This window comes from Anabas testudineus, chromosome 13 (genome assembly GCF_900324465.2).
Source record: "Anabas testudineus chromosome 13, fAnaTes1.2, whole genome shotgun sequence".
Taxonomy (NCBI): domain Eukaryota; kingdom Metazoa; phylum Chordata; class Actinopteri; order Anabantiformes; family Anabantidae; genus Anabas; species Anabas testudineus.
The window spans coordinates 5062145-5076064 of NC_046622.1; the positions used below are offsets into that span (position 1 = coordinate 5062145).

Here is a 13920-nt window from a genome sequence, read left to right on the forward strand (position 1 = left end):
TTGGTCACAGCCTAAAGATGCATTTAATGAAAGAGCACATTGAGGGACTGTCTAATCAGGCATTATCAGCCTGTTCATCATGATGATGTAACTAGTGATCTAGCTCGATTTAAAATAGAAACAGCCGTTATGTAGCTCTTACTGTAGCAGGCACTGCGTAGTCAGTCATCACTGGTATGCACATGCATTCATTGAGCCACAATGGCCAACATAATAAGAATCTCTTCTTCACAAAAAGAATCATACTGGAATAACCTGTAGCCGCTCACCTGCACCCGACAGAAATAGTTGGTTGCGGGGAGCAGCCCCTTCATTTCATGGTTGACCCCTGGTCCACTGTAGCACAGCTGCATGCTGCCCTCAGCAGCTCCCCACTCAAGACGATACTCTGTTACTGGAGCTCCATTGCAAGGAGGGGCCTTAGAAGATACACACCAGTAAGTGTCAGCAATTAAACGATTGAGACAGGGTGGTCTTACAATAATAATGCATTTGTTTGCATGCATGTACGTATTCTCAGGCTCATGGGGGAACAGTCTTACCTCCCAGCTCACAACAACACAGCTGGGGGATTTGCATGTGGTGGAAGGAGCCTTGCACTGCTCAGGCGCCCCAGGGCCAGTTGTAACCTCACAGCGCTCTGAAAGTGGCCCAAACTATCCGCAAAAAAAGAACAAACAGTTTAACATGATTACAAAGATTCAAAATAATCATAGTTTTTCCTTTTAGTGTCTCTCACCCCAGCCTTGTTTGCTGCCTTGAGCCGGAAGCTGTAGGGTTTGCCAGGCATTAAGCCTGCTACAGAGCAGTCCAAGTCTGGACCCTGGTACACCTCCCTGCTGTCCTCAGACTGTGGCCCACTTACTTCTACACTGTAGCAGGACACTGGGCTGCCTCCATCAACCTGTGGGGGACCTGGAAAATTTGTCCAGCGAATGTTTAGAAGTCAATATATTTCAAAGCGGGTTTTCCAAAAAAAAATAAAATAAAATAAAATAAAGAAAAGTTCAGTTAATACACAAAGATTAATGTACAAACAACGATGTAATACAAACTGCATAATCGATGCCCACTGCTTTGAGGCAGTTTGCGAGACAAATAAATACATCAACAGAAGCTAGAATACAGCCCACACAGATCTGAGTTGGAGGGGAATGACTCACCCCAGCGCAGTTGCACTTCCCTGGCTTTGGGCTTGCCCACCAGCCGAGGGGGGTGGCAGGGCCCTGGGGGCACTGCGGGAGTCTGGACCTGCAGGGTCTCCGACAGCTTGCAATGGAGACAATACACCAATTAGAACCAAGAGAGAATAACAAATTGACAATCACATGCCCCTCCTGTCTTTCTTGCACAGACAGCACAAATGTTCAGGACCAGACTCTTATTCTCACCAGCTTATCAGACTAATTCAGGCTACAACAGAAGAGAAAGGAGACAAATGTGAAAGCACTGTTCAAAGGTACACTTGCATAAAGAGCAGTATCCTGTATTCCTTACAAAGCTGTGGATAAAGTTAGACAGATTGTGTGGTGAGTGAAAAATAGGTCTTTTTTTAATCTCACTTCTGAGACAAAAGGCAAACATGTGAGTGTTATGTCACATTGTGCTGCGCCAAAAGGCAAGAGCTTCCGACCATGAGTCACGTCTCTGTACGAGCACCGTCATGAATAAATGCATGCACTAACAGCTGATGAAGAAATTGACGCAGAGTGTCTGAACTGAACTAATTAAGAAAAACATCCTCTGACACATGCAGGAAGGGTCAATCGATTAGCGAGCTTTGCTGTCTACCTACAGACCAGGAGGCATGGTCACAACTCACGTAGGAGATGGCTGAATAGCAATTCCTCATTAACAGACTCATTAAAACTCCTCAAAACTAGAGTGCATATATTCCTGCCTTTAAAGCTGTAGTATATAGAACCGCCCAGAAATGTCTCAACAAAAAGAGAGCCAGCAGAGAAGTAGTGTACAACAATCGTACAGGTACTGTACTTTTTTGAGTGAACTGCAGTAGCTGATATTGGGAGAGGGTGTGTTTGAATGTTGAATGCCTGAATGATACATAGCGCATTATAATTTAAGTCAGTTCAGTGTAACAGTTTCTTTCTTTGCATATGTTTGTCTTTTCTATTAATGAAAAAAAACAAAACATCTGGTTCTTTGTGATCTTTTCTACCTGTGACGATGTAAAATCGTTACTGATCAGCAAACTCTTTGAATTCCTGTGGTGAAACACAGGGCTGTGTTCGACGGTGGGTGTGTGAGAGTGTGAGGGAGCACATGTGCTGGTGCTGATGCTGAATGACTCACCGGGCTCTGCCCCCCCTCGCTCATGCAGTAAACTCGCGTCTGGTAGGAGCAGCCAGGCTTCAAGCCTTCACACATGTGCTCCATAGCTGGTCCCGAGTACACTAGCTCCCATGACAAGCCTGAGTACAACAGCATTTCTAATAAATTACAGTTTTTTCAACTGACAGTTTCCAAAATACAAAACATTTTTACTGCAATTTTCACTTTTTATTATCACCATTTGAAACTTACCACTTAAGCCCTCAGACAGTTCCACAACGTACTTTGTTACTTCTGCTCCACCATTATCTTTTGGGGGCTCTAAATTTACAAGCAACCAGAAAAAAACAAAAACCATAAAACATTTTATTATATATATATATATATATATATATATATATATATATATATATATATATACACACACACACACACACACACACGCTGATGTCTGAATGTACTAGTGTAATTTGTACAGGCTACTTCGAGTGTCATCTCTCTATCATATCCATCTACGGTGAGGTAAAGCTCATTAGAAAGGTAAAACTGTAAAGTCACTTTTCCAGGATGTCTCCATGCAAATCGGAAGTTTCAACAAGAAAGGGCAACTTTGCTCACCCCAAGTCAACTTGAAACTGTTTGGCAGGACTCTTCCTCTGATGACAGGCCTGCAGGGACTGCTGGGTCTGTCTGGTTTTGTGATGAACTCAACTACCTGGCTGGGATTACTCTTCCCCTCCGAGTTGTATGCTGCCACCTGGAGGAAGTGCATCAGTACAGGCAGTTAGAGCTCATTCTGTATAGTTGCTGTCAGAATATTGGTAGTCAATAATGCCAAATATATAAAAGCCATCATGTTTCCTAATAACAAGCACAGACTCTGAAGGGGGGTAATAAAGGAATCCAAATGACACAGTGAATGCAAAGCTCCCTGCTACCAATCAAAATGGTCTCAGACAAATACCATATCATCAAACAGACTCAGCTCCTTAAATCTACATGTATTTCAACAAACCTGCAAGCACGGCAATAGAAAATAAACAATTAGCTTTAAACGCATTTGTATTTCAGTGTGGGAAATGGGCAATAATATGGAACTCTCTGTGAGCCTGCGAAACACAGCTCATCAACATACTGTACCAAGACAAATGTGCACAGCGCCCGACCTCCCCTCACACAGTTTTGCTGGATAATTGGAAATGAGAGAGCAAGGGAGTCTTGAGAGTGACTAATGAAAATTTCTATTATTTGGGCATTTGGTAGTTGGGGTAAAATATTACCTGTCACATAGTGTTAAAGAATGCTGTGAGTCAGATTTATCCGGCTATATAAGTAAAGCTTAGCAAATCTATTAGCAACCTGTGAATTTATGTTATGTTAGAATCAGATAAAAACAAGTTTTGCTCTAAGTGATTCTGATTTTACCCTGTGATTAATGAGGTTCTTTGAATAATGAACTAACATATTATGTGAAGATGAGTTGGTCTTTCATTGTCAGTTTCTAATTTTGACATGCATTCCACGTGTCTGTGTGCAGCTTTCACAAAGTTAAACTTAAGATGTTCAAACAACTTTAGAAATCTACATGAAACACATCCTATGACTGACTTCAAACCCCAAGTAGGGAGCCAAGCTGTCAAAAGCAGTTGGTTCAAGCATTACTCATTCAAACCAATAACTGACAGTGAAACAAAAGTGAAAGCGTTTTTGTAAATAAAAAAAAAACAACAACATAAAAGATATTGGCTTATAAAAAATAGAGATGGGGAGAGTGATTTTAAATATTGTTATGAGGGAGAGAAATATACTTTTTATGTCACATTATGGCTCACATGCTTTGCCTGACTAGATGCATCATTACATGTGATGAGCAGTGAAGTCCTTTTGTTTGTGCTGTCTGTTGCCCACCACCCTGACAGCAAAATCCTGCAAACAGATGACTCACTGGGCCACAGTGGGCCTCAGCACCCTCCCTGTCTGAGGCCTGTCCCTTCCACACATACACACTCCACTACAGTCCAAGTTAAACCCACGGATCACCGGCTTTGACTGCAAACAGGGCCTCCTTACCCTGAACTTATACTTTGTACTCCTGTGGAGATTCTTGATGGTGCAGGACAGCTCATCGCCATCGTAGCTTGGCTGGAAGCCATATCCCTGAGACAAAGACAAATGACAAAAAGAGAAAGAAAACAACCAGGTGAGCAATGACTTACAAGACAACCATTGTAGCACAGAAAACAAAGTGGTCTGTTGGACCCACACAGCTACAGGGGATAGGAGATCTTCTTTGTGTTTTCCCTGAGGTGGTGCAGGCAGCGGTGACAGGTGCTGTATAAGGTCGTGTAACTTTTAGTGCAAAATGTTGAAGTGTCGCAAATAATAAGACGTGAATTCGATTTTTCCTTTTGGCTGGATTGAAATGAATGGCAGAGTAACCGAATACATTAAGCATCTATACAGGGAAACACGTCAACAGGGAAATGAATGTTCATTATGAATTCATTTTAATGAACATTTCTAAGTGCACTTTGTTAATGTTATACATACTTAATGCTGTCTGAAGATTAACTAAAGTCAAATAGATGCACTTGGCAATGCTGCCTCTAAGAAGTAATGGCCCTGTGACTGCAGCAAGCACGAACGGAACTATATATTGCAGATACTGCTCAGCAGTGTTGAGCCTGATGTACTAATATCCCAAATAGTGAGTACTAAGTTGAACGTGCCATCTTGAAAATTTGTGTTTCACTGTTGGCATTTTACAGCTGATCTGATAAATTTTTTTTTTAAACTGCATGATTGACAGCAGGTGCAAAGATGGTGGAGGTGGTCAGTAATTAAATGAGGGTTTTGTGGATTTCACTGGACTTCGTGTCTGTGATGGAGAGTTAGATTTTATGGATCATATTACAACTCATATATAAGCCAGCCATCTCCATACTCACCATCTCTCATCTCTTTTTTACTAACCCAGGTTTTTTGGCGATATAGTCTATACAGTATAATCAACTGCTCTATAACTCCAGAGAAACGAGTAACCCATAAAAGCATTCAGTGCATTCTGAAGGTGCAGAAACACACATGAGAACCTTCTTGCAAGATGCAAGGGAATGCAGAGATGCTTCTCCTTCATCTCAGAAGCAGAGCAGTTTCGGCAGGACAGGTATTAAGTGGCTCTTTCGTGTAACTGGCTCCAAATCAGCCTGTAGCTCACCCAACAGCTCCACAACTGCATTACTGGACGGATGATGTGTTTTTTTTTTATTATGTTTGTTACATTCCAACAAACTCATTCCTTCATTTGTCATATGCCTTCTCCTCACACATATTACAGCAGCCATCTGTCCGCAAGCAGACTGCCCCTGCCTCTCAAACATATTAAAAACACCTGAAATCACAGACACCACAATCGCTTTTGGGCTCGATAAATCAAAATGCATCTCAATTTATGCAGTTGCATTTTCTCCTCCCTGTATTTTGCGCACTCGGGTAAAAATGCCCCACTCTACATATTAATAAAGGCAAAGGTACCAAAGCCACAGCATGCGCCATTTTGCTAATTTGAACACTGTGCCCTATCAAGTTCGCGCTATTTAGTACATGCTAATGTTTAGTAAATCAGGTCCTATGTGTTTTAATCAGTTGATTTCTCTTGATTTAAAAAGAGGCTGTGAGACACATACCGAGCCTTCCTCCTCCATCTCCAAGATATAGCTGATGTCATCCTCCTTTGGAGAGCTAGAGGGCCTCTGCCACTTCAGACACAGCCAGGTCACCCCTGCCATCTCCAGCTCTGGAGGGAAGGGTGGCAATGGCACACTGTATGAGGTGAACAGGTCCACCACTTCACTGAACTCGCTGGGGAGGGCAGAGAGAGACAGAGGATGGGAGAGAATGGGAGAAAGAGACAGGAGAGACAGAGTGAGAGACACACATGCGCGCACACAGATGGAGACAGTGAATGGAAGAAACAGTAACATAAAAATGGACAAAAGGGAGGGTGCCGTTCAGGAATTTATCTAGCATGTTAAGGCACCTACCTTACACCCATGTCATTTTTGGCTGCAACACGGAAGGCGTATCTTGAAGCTGGTGAAAGCTTGGTCATTTTGTACTGCTTCAGAGGTCCATAGTAGCACTGCTCATAAATCCCAGTGCCCTTCCCCTTCAGAGAAAGACTTTAGTTTTAAAATCTTAGCTACATATTTTTTGCTACTCCACGTTGGAGTGTGGTGCAATGCTCAACATTTCTTTAATAGATAAATAACAAATTTTACCTCATCCCACTGAACAATGTAGTTTTGAATTTTGGAACCGTTGTCACACGGAGGCTGTGGACACAACATGCATTAATTATTTATTAGATTTCAATCAGACAAATATAAAACACACATCCTACTAATATATAAACACACACCAATGTATGCATGTTATTTTTGGTTTTGTCATTTTAAATTTATGCCTACAGAGTGAAAACCATATTTCGTGGACAAGTGGTGCAGAACATTGTGAAAGAAAGATAGGATACATTGAAATGGCTGTAACCATCATTATCTTTCATTCCAAGTTTACTGCTAAACATTTTCTGTAACTGTTACTACCAACCACCACCATCAACAAATACAATGCATCCAGGCGTGCACACTATTCAAAGGTTTCATTAATTCAGCATTTGTTGAGCATGTATCGCTGTTCTTAAAGTGCTTCACTAAACCCTCACAAATTTACACTCCCACCTAGGAGGTGATCTGTGTAACCACTAACTTTTACTGCTGACAATGAAGCTACTTTATTGAACAGAAGACAAAGTACCACAATGAAGTGGATCTTGGCAACTGTTGTTAAGGGAGGGATGCTTTCTGAATCACTTCTTTCCCTCCTCCTAAAAGCCAGTTCAAAGCCTTTAACTGGGTGACATTTTAGTATTTTCTACCTTCCACTGCAGTAGGAGTGAGTTCTTGGTCCCACTGGCCTTCCTGGGAGGATTGGGAGGATCTGGCTCACAGCTTAAAGTAGTGAAGCTCACAGCCTCCGATGGGCTTCCTTGTAAACAGTTACACATGGCCTGCACCCTGAAGAAGAAAGAACAAAGTGGTTACAAAATGTTCCTCTGTTCATGTTGACTGCAGGTAAAACTAATGCGAACAGAGGGTTAGGCCAACCTGACATGGTAGTCTGTTGCTGGTCGAAGATCTTCTAAAGTAGCACTTAATTCTTCCCCGCTGCAAGAAAAACAGAAAAAGGAAAATCCTTCAGTGTTGTTTTAAAACCATGTTTATGTAAAATCCTGTTATCATGCTTATACTCACCGGTACACGTTCTTGTACTTTCCATCTTTGCCAGTGATTGAGATGGAGACCTCATAGCTGAGGGTCTCCGGGATGCTGCAGTCTTTTTCCACACTGTCGCTCTCTCTGTCTGGCTTTGTGGGGGCAGTCCAGCTCACTACTGCACCTCTGGCTTGGATGTCTGACACCTATCATATGAAAGTTAACACTGTCACCTTCCAAATCTCACAATGTAGGCACTTTCACTGTATAGCCCTAAACTAACGTAGAACAAGGGTCATTTCTGGTAATTAATACTGTACCGAACTCTCTAGTCTTAAAAAAATATAACTAAGAATTTCTTTGCAAAACCATAATATTAATAATAATACATAATAAAATAGAATCATACAGCTTGGTAGAGGCAGAAGGGACGGAAGGGTCAAAATATTCAAGTTGATGCCACTTTGGGTTGTTTCAGCACGTGGCAGGAATGGACTGAGCAACCCTAAGATTTTTCATTCTGTTTTGAGAATGTTTAAAAATAGCTTGAGCTACACTCTGGGAATAGGAAAGGTGGGGGATTCTTATGTAGAGAAACTCAATCAGGTCAAGTCTGCACCACCTTTTCCCACTTTACTACTCAGCGCTTTGACAAAACAATGTGGCAGCAAACACGGGGGAAAGAAAATCCACGTTCCCCGCATTAGACACAGTCTCTTAAGTACACCTATCATCTTATCAACAGACCTGTATTGCTACTTTTACAAGGTGACCTTAGTGACAATGTATGACAAATCCCATTTTATATGAGGTCAAGGAAATTCTATTTCTAGTTCTACTGATACGATCCCAGCTGCTGGTAAAACATCATTTGTCTTTATTATTTACCTACAATACTGCCACGGACCCAACATCCTTAAACCACGATTCTTAATGGTGCGTTTTACATTTACTGTATGCATACTAGTCAATTATTTCTAATATCTAATCTGTTATCTTATTTGTTTAATATTTAATACGTACAACATGTAACACCTACAAGCCACAGAGCATAGTACATGAAGATCATAAAGATGTGAACGACAGTACTCCTTTAAAATTAAAGCACAACCATTTATTAACTGCTAGTTTGGTGGCACCACTGAGAACAGACATCCCCACATGGAGGCAAGTCAGCAGACCTGACTCCATTTATAATGTGTCAGCAAGAATTTATCGTGAATGTTAATAGACTGTTTAATGATGCCACACATTTGCATTGTTACAAGTTTTCATCAACATTTGTGCTAACAGAGTCGCAGAAAAACATGAGAATTGAATTAGAAAAAAGATCAAATGAAATAAGACAGCAGAAGTGAATACTAACCACTGGTTTACTGATGGTACTCAACAGAGCTTGCAGGGCCTGGGATTCCTCGTCTAGCTCTGAGGAGAGAAATACAAGTAAATATGGATAGAAAACACTTTTCAAATGAATCCAAAATGAAGAAAAAATACTGATCTAACATACTGCGCCGTTAACTGCTATTACTGACTGACAATTAGTTTCTGTAATTGTTTCTGCAGATTCTGATTGTATTTATATTTTTTTTTGTAAGATCTCGGAACATCATGTCTGCATACACCTGAGACAGTGTAATAATGGGTGTAACGTTACACCATCTATCCAATATGCTATCTGATGGCTTAACTATCTTTTGCATTCTGACGTAGCACTGAGAATAATCGGTGCATCTACAACACTGAAATGCTGTAGTGTGGGATGAACACAATGTATAAAGGGATCTGAACCCAATATACTGTAGATATTGTTTTAAACATCTGAAAAGAGAATACACATATTTCTGTGTTACTGAATTTCTGCAATATTCATTATACAGTGACGTTACTTTTTCCACCACTTTGAAAATTGACAGCATTCCTTAATTATGCACTGGTGTCACCAAGTAGCAGTGTTAAACTCTATGATTAATGAGCAGCCAGAGTTCATGTAATCAAGACTAATGTTGGCTGTGTTGCTGATCCCTCACTGCCACCAGCTGCTGCAGCTAACGAGGTACTATTCTCAGAACCTAAACCTAACACACTCCTTGCACCGCAACATTTGGAAAATATTCTGCGTCAGCCCAATTGAAAATTCCACCAAACTTCTACCTTTTAACCTCCTTACCTGCTGTTTCTCCATTTTTTCCCCTGCCTGTCTGCCTGTCAGGACCAGCCACTGCATGGCTGAACTGGCCCTGCTCCGTCTCCAGCCCTTTCCCTCCAACTCCATTGTGAATGTCCACTGTTGGAGGGCTGCTACAAGTCTTCTGTGGTGAAGGTGGAGGGCTGTCTTTCACTTGCCCTCCTCCTCCTCCAACTCCCTGACGCTCCTTCAGTTTCTTCTGCAGACGCTCATATGTTTTGCTAGTTCTGTCATCTCTGTGAACAAACGCTGGGCGTCCGTGTTGGGAGTGAGAATCTGTTGAGACTGAATAAACAAAAAGGAAACATTTGTTAGTGTTGCAATCAGTAAAAGAAAAACCTGTCTGGCAGCTAGAGAAGTAGTCTGAAAAATGACTATGAGACATAAATAAAGAGTGCAGTAGTTAGGTAAACCAGACAATACTAAAAACCTGAGAGACAAAATTGTTTGACTCAAGCCTTGACTGTGTAACTAGACTGTGGGAATATTGTACTAAGAACAAATAAACATCATCTTAATGTAATAATGCAGCAAACACTGCTGGTTTCAACTCACCCTGCTCTGAGTAGATATGAGCCGGATGGTACTGGGAGATGTACTGAGAGCTCATGTCGCCCACACCTCCTGCCATGCCTGTGTACAGGTGGGTTGGCGGGGGCATCATGGCAGGGTGTGGGATGAAGGCAGGCATGTGGGCATGGGGCGGAGGTGGAGGGTGGTGGAGAGGGGAGTGTCCCCCTGGGTGGAACTCTGGTTGCTGAGGTATAACCAGAACCCGCCGCACTCCATTCTCCTCTATGATCTAGGAGGAAACCAGCAAGAGCATGAAGCAGGTAGGAAAGCTGCTCTTAGTTTGACAAGATATCACTCAGAAACAATGAGCTGTTAAAAGCATTGCATGGATACCTGTGAAACGTATCCAGGAGGCACATAGATTGGAGGCACTGAACCATTTGGAGACATCATGGGAACCTGAGCAGGACCTGTGAAGGAGGAAGAAGCAAGATTATAACCCTTTTACCACAGGGCAAACTGCTGTTTCATTATGTTAGGAATAATGCACAGAGATGATATTTCAGCCCCAGTCTGACCAAACTAAACCAAACACTAGCCTGGGTACAACAGCTAACAAATATTTAGGTACCAAAGCCAATTTTTCAAGTCAAATGATGCTTCACATGAAAGGCTGATTGTGTTTTCTAATGCAAGCTTATCAATTAAAAAGGCCAACTGATCACTAGAAAACCCTTTTCTTTTTCCCATGTTAACACAGGAAAATGCATTTTCATGAAAAACAAAGACATTTACAAGGGACTCAAAATTTCTGAAAAGCTGTGTAAACAAATGCATAAACACATCTATGACTACCTCAAATGTTACCTCTGTAGCGGCCAAATCCCCCGACAGTGAAGTCAATCTTTTAAACTAGCTGCATTTTCAATGACTAATACATTGATTTAAACACATACGACTAAGAAATGGAAATGTAATGCATATTTTAAAATACTGACGAATGCAAGACAACCACTTTACAAAAGTGCTGAGAAACATCATCATTTCCTGTGTGACTGTACTGTGCAGGTCAGTGCAGCAGCTTAGCTCAGCTCAGAGAAGTGACAGCTCAGCAGAAAGACTGGGAGGGAGAGGGAGAGAGAGAGAGAGAGACAGAGACAGACCTCTGTGCCAAGTTTGCACATTCACACATTTCTCTTCTTACAAACCTAAGACATTAACACTAGAACCCCTGCGCCAGACATCATGAAGGAGAGTAAAAAATACACAACACACACTGAGGTCCAAGAAGTTGACTTGAAGAAGAGATGTCTTTTGTCAAAGTGGGTGTAAGCGGAGAGAAGAAGCCACAATGCAGCTAACAAGCGCCCACATGTAGAGGCCGGTCTATGCAATAATACATTAAAAGATGACAGGATGACCCCAGTTAAATGTAATGCAGTCTACTACAGAACCTCAGTTTAAACTGTGTTGAAGGGATATTGATTCAACATTATTGTTTTTTGGAGGTTGATGTTTGTGGTGCAGTACTGTGTTATACTGAGGGGCGTCTAATACGTTGTCCACGCCATTGTTTTTTTTGTTTTTTTTACCCAGGTTAGACTTTAAAAAAAAAACAAAAAAAAAAAACTCAGTATAAGCTAGTTTGAGAGCACCATATAAGTACACCATCTAAAATAATTACACAAAGCAGAAGGGCAGGTGTACTCTACTGCATTCTTTTAACCAGCTTCAAGAAACTATCACCTGAGTGTACTCAGGGTCCAGAGCTCACATTCAACAGCTGAGCAGAAGCTATGTATGAAAAACTACTTGATTTGGAAGTTCGGTGTTATATTTTAATGCTGCTATTTGTTTTCCGCACATTATTCTATCCATGACTGTACCAACAGGGTAACTATTTAGATCCACGATGTTGCAGCTCTAGTTCTGAGTCACCTTGTTGCTTTGAATTAATTGACCCTTCGGCGTTATACTCTCAATAGTGTTGTAGCTCCTGTGTAATGTAACTGGGAATATATTATATTAGTTTACCTGCTAATAAACTTTATTGGACATGGCAATCAGCAGGTAGGCCTCTTGTACTGAAATCAAAAGGGCAAAGAGCCAGCAGACTGATAGGCAGTGAGTCATTTCCCTGCCTAACAACACAGGGTGTGCAAGGACAAAAATCTCCATTCAAGGAGCACAGAAGAGCTCATCCTGAATGAACGCAGCCTCCCTGGCTCAGCGCTTATCGATTTCAGATTACAATGTCATTTGAGTGGTAGTTCAATGTGTGTAATGTTAACTCCACTCACTTTTAAGACAACCAAATGAAGTCATGCTTATGCCAGATGAAACTGTGCACGTGCGGTTATGGCTGATTAAGGAATGCCAGTTAGTGTAGGATGCAGACTAAGAAGAAGAGCATTTTAGATGCTGTTTGTTGTTTAAAGCGAAAGCCTTTGTGTGTATCAACTTGGAGAGTGTAAGGAGAAACAACAAACAGAGTGAGGGAGGTAGGATGAGAAGCACATACATCTGAGAGAGAGTGAGAGAGAGAGAGAGAGAGAGAGGTAGGATAGAGGGGGGGGGGGGGAACACCCACTCTTTTACATCAGACTGACGCACGAGTACTGACAGAGATCAGATAGAAAAGGCCACATCCCCCACTCCCTCCCCTCCCCCTGAGTCAACCGGAGCATTGGTTGTGCTGACGTGGCCGTGGAGTGCCAGCCTTCCAGAGGAAACAGCCACGGGAAAAACATCAGTCCTCCTCCGCAAAACGGCAGGCTGCCACCGAGCCAAGAATAGTCACAAACAAGCTGCCCATTCTGGCAGCGTAAACAGAGACTAGGCAACACTTTGGGAACACCATCATCTCCTGTCAACACCACATAACCTACAGCATAACCCATACTCAGCTCCCCGCCTCCTATGGCGGGCCAACAGGATCGGAAGTGGTGTGGTATGTTTGAGTGGAGAGTGGGCTGGAGGTTACCGCGGGGAGATGTGGATAATTGTTAAGGTTCGGTGAAAAAGTCGAGTGAGAGACTTATCAAAGGCCGGACACATGTCCACACACACACACACAAACAGATCCATGAGGCTTGTAAGGCCACTTTGAGCACCCACCTGTTTCCTTCTAGTCTGGAAATAAAACACTAACAAACATACTCAAGTGGGATTTCATGATGGTATACTGCAAACAGAGGAAACTTTGCAGACATGGCTCTGAAATAGCAGCAAAACCCCAAACAAACACGTTAGCTTTTATTTTATAAGGTTTAATTAGACATACAAATAAACCTTAAATTACATAAGGAGAATGAAACGAAGCAATGAAGACTATGTAAATGGAAACTGGGCGGGTTAACAGAAGGGTGTAACAATCAAGAATAACACAGGCCGCGAGGATTAGAGTGTGAGAGGTATGAAGGGAGACAGTGATTTCATGTGGGAGCTCTCAATAAGCTATCAATGGCAACATGATGAACTGGGAGCTTATAAAGAGGGAGCGGCTTGATTATTAATTAGCGCTAATAAATTTCTCTCCAACCACAAATAAAAAGTGAGGGAGAGAACAGGCAAGAGAAGGTAACTGACAGAGGTTAATACATGCAGCAAAGCAAGGCAAACAGATTGAGTACTAAGCTGTCAATGAAACAACAA

At 41.9% G+C, this 13920-nt stretch overlaps 1 protein-coding gene across 1 annotated transcript in view; it reads right to left on the reverse strand.

Annotated features, from left to right (window-relative positions):
- The window catches only part of fndc3a (fibronectin type III domain containing 3A), a 40614-nt gene that overhangs the window by 7127 nt on the left and 19567 nt on the right, over positions 1–13920 (reverse strand). Inside the window, exons 4-21 of the mRNA XM_026369206.1 lie at positions 10660–10736; positions 10309–10555; positions 9736–10038; positions 8932–8990; positions 7605–7771; positions 7458–7517; positions 7229–7367; positions 6573–6626; positions 6336–6460; positions 5979–6153; positions 4363–4449; positions 2911–3049; positions 2545–2613; positions 2314–2432; positions 1164–1269; positions 740–915; positions 543–656; positions 270–419 (exon numbers count right to left, since the gene is read on the reverse strand). Coding sequence (XP_026224991.1) covers positions 270–419; positions 543–656; positions 740–915; positions 1164–1269; positions 2314–2432; positions 2545–2613; positions 2911–3049; positions 4363–4449; positions 5979–6153; positions 6336–6460; positions 6573–6626; positions 7229–7367; positions 7458–7517; positions 7605–7771; positions 8932–8990; positions 9736–10038; positions 10309–10555; positions 10660–10736 — 2366 coding nt within the window. The remainder of the gene's footprint in view (positions 1–269; positions 420–542; positions 657–739; positions 916–1163; positions 1270–2313; positions 2433–2544; positions 2614–2910; positions 3050–4362; positions 4450–5978; positions 6154–6335; positions 6461–6572; positions 6627–7228; positions 7368–7457; positions 7518–7604; positions 7772–8931; positions 8991–9735; positions 10039–10308; positions 10556–10659; positions 10737–13920) is intronic.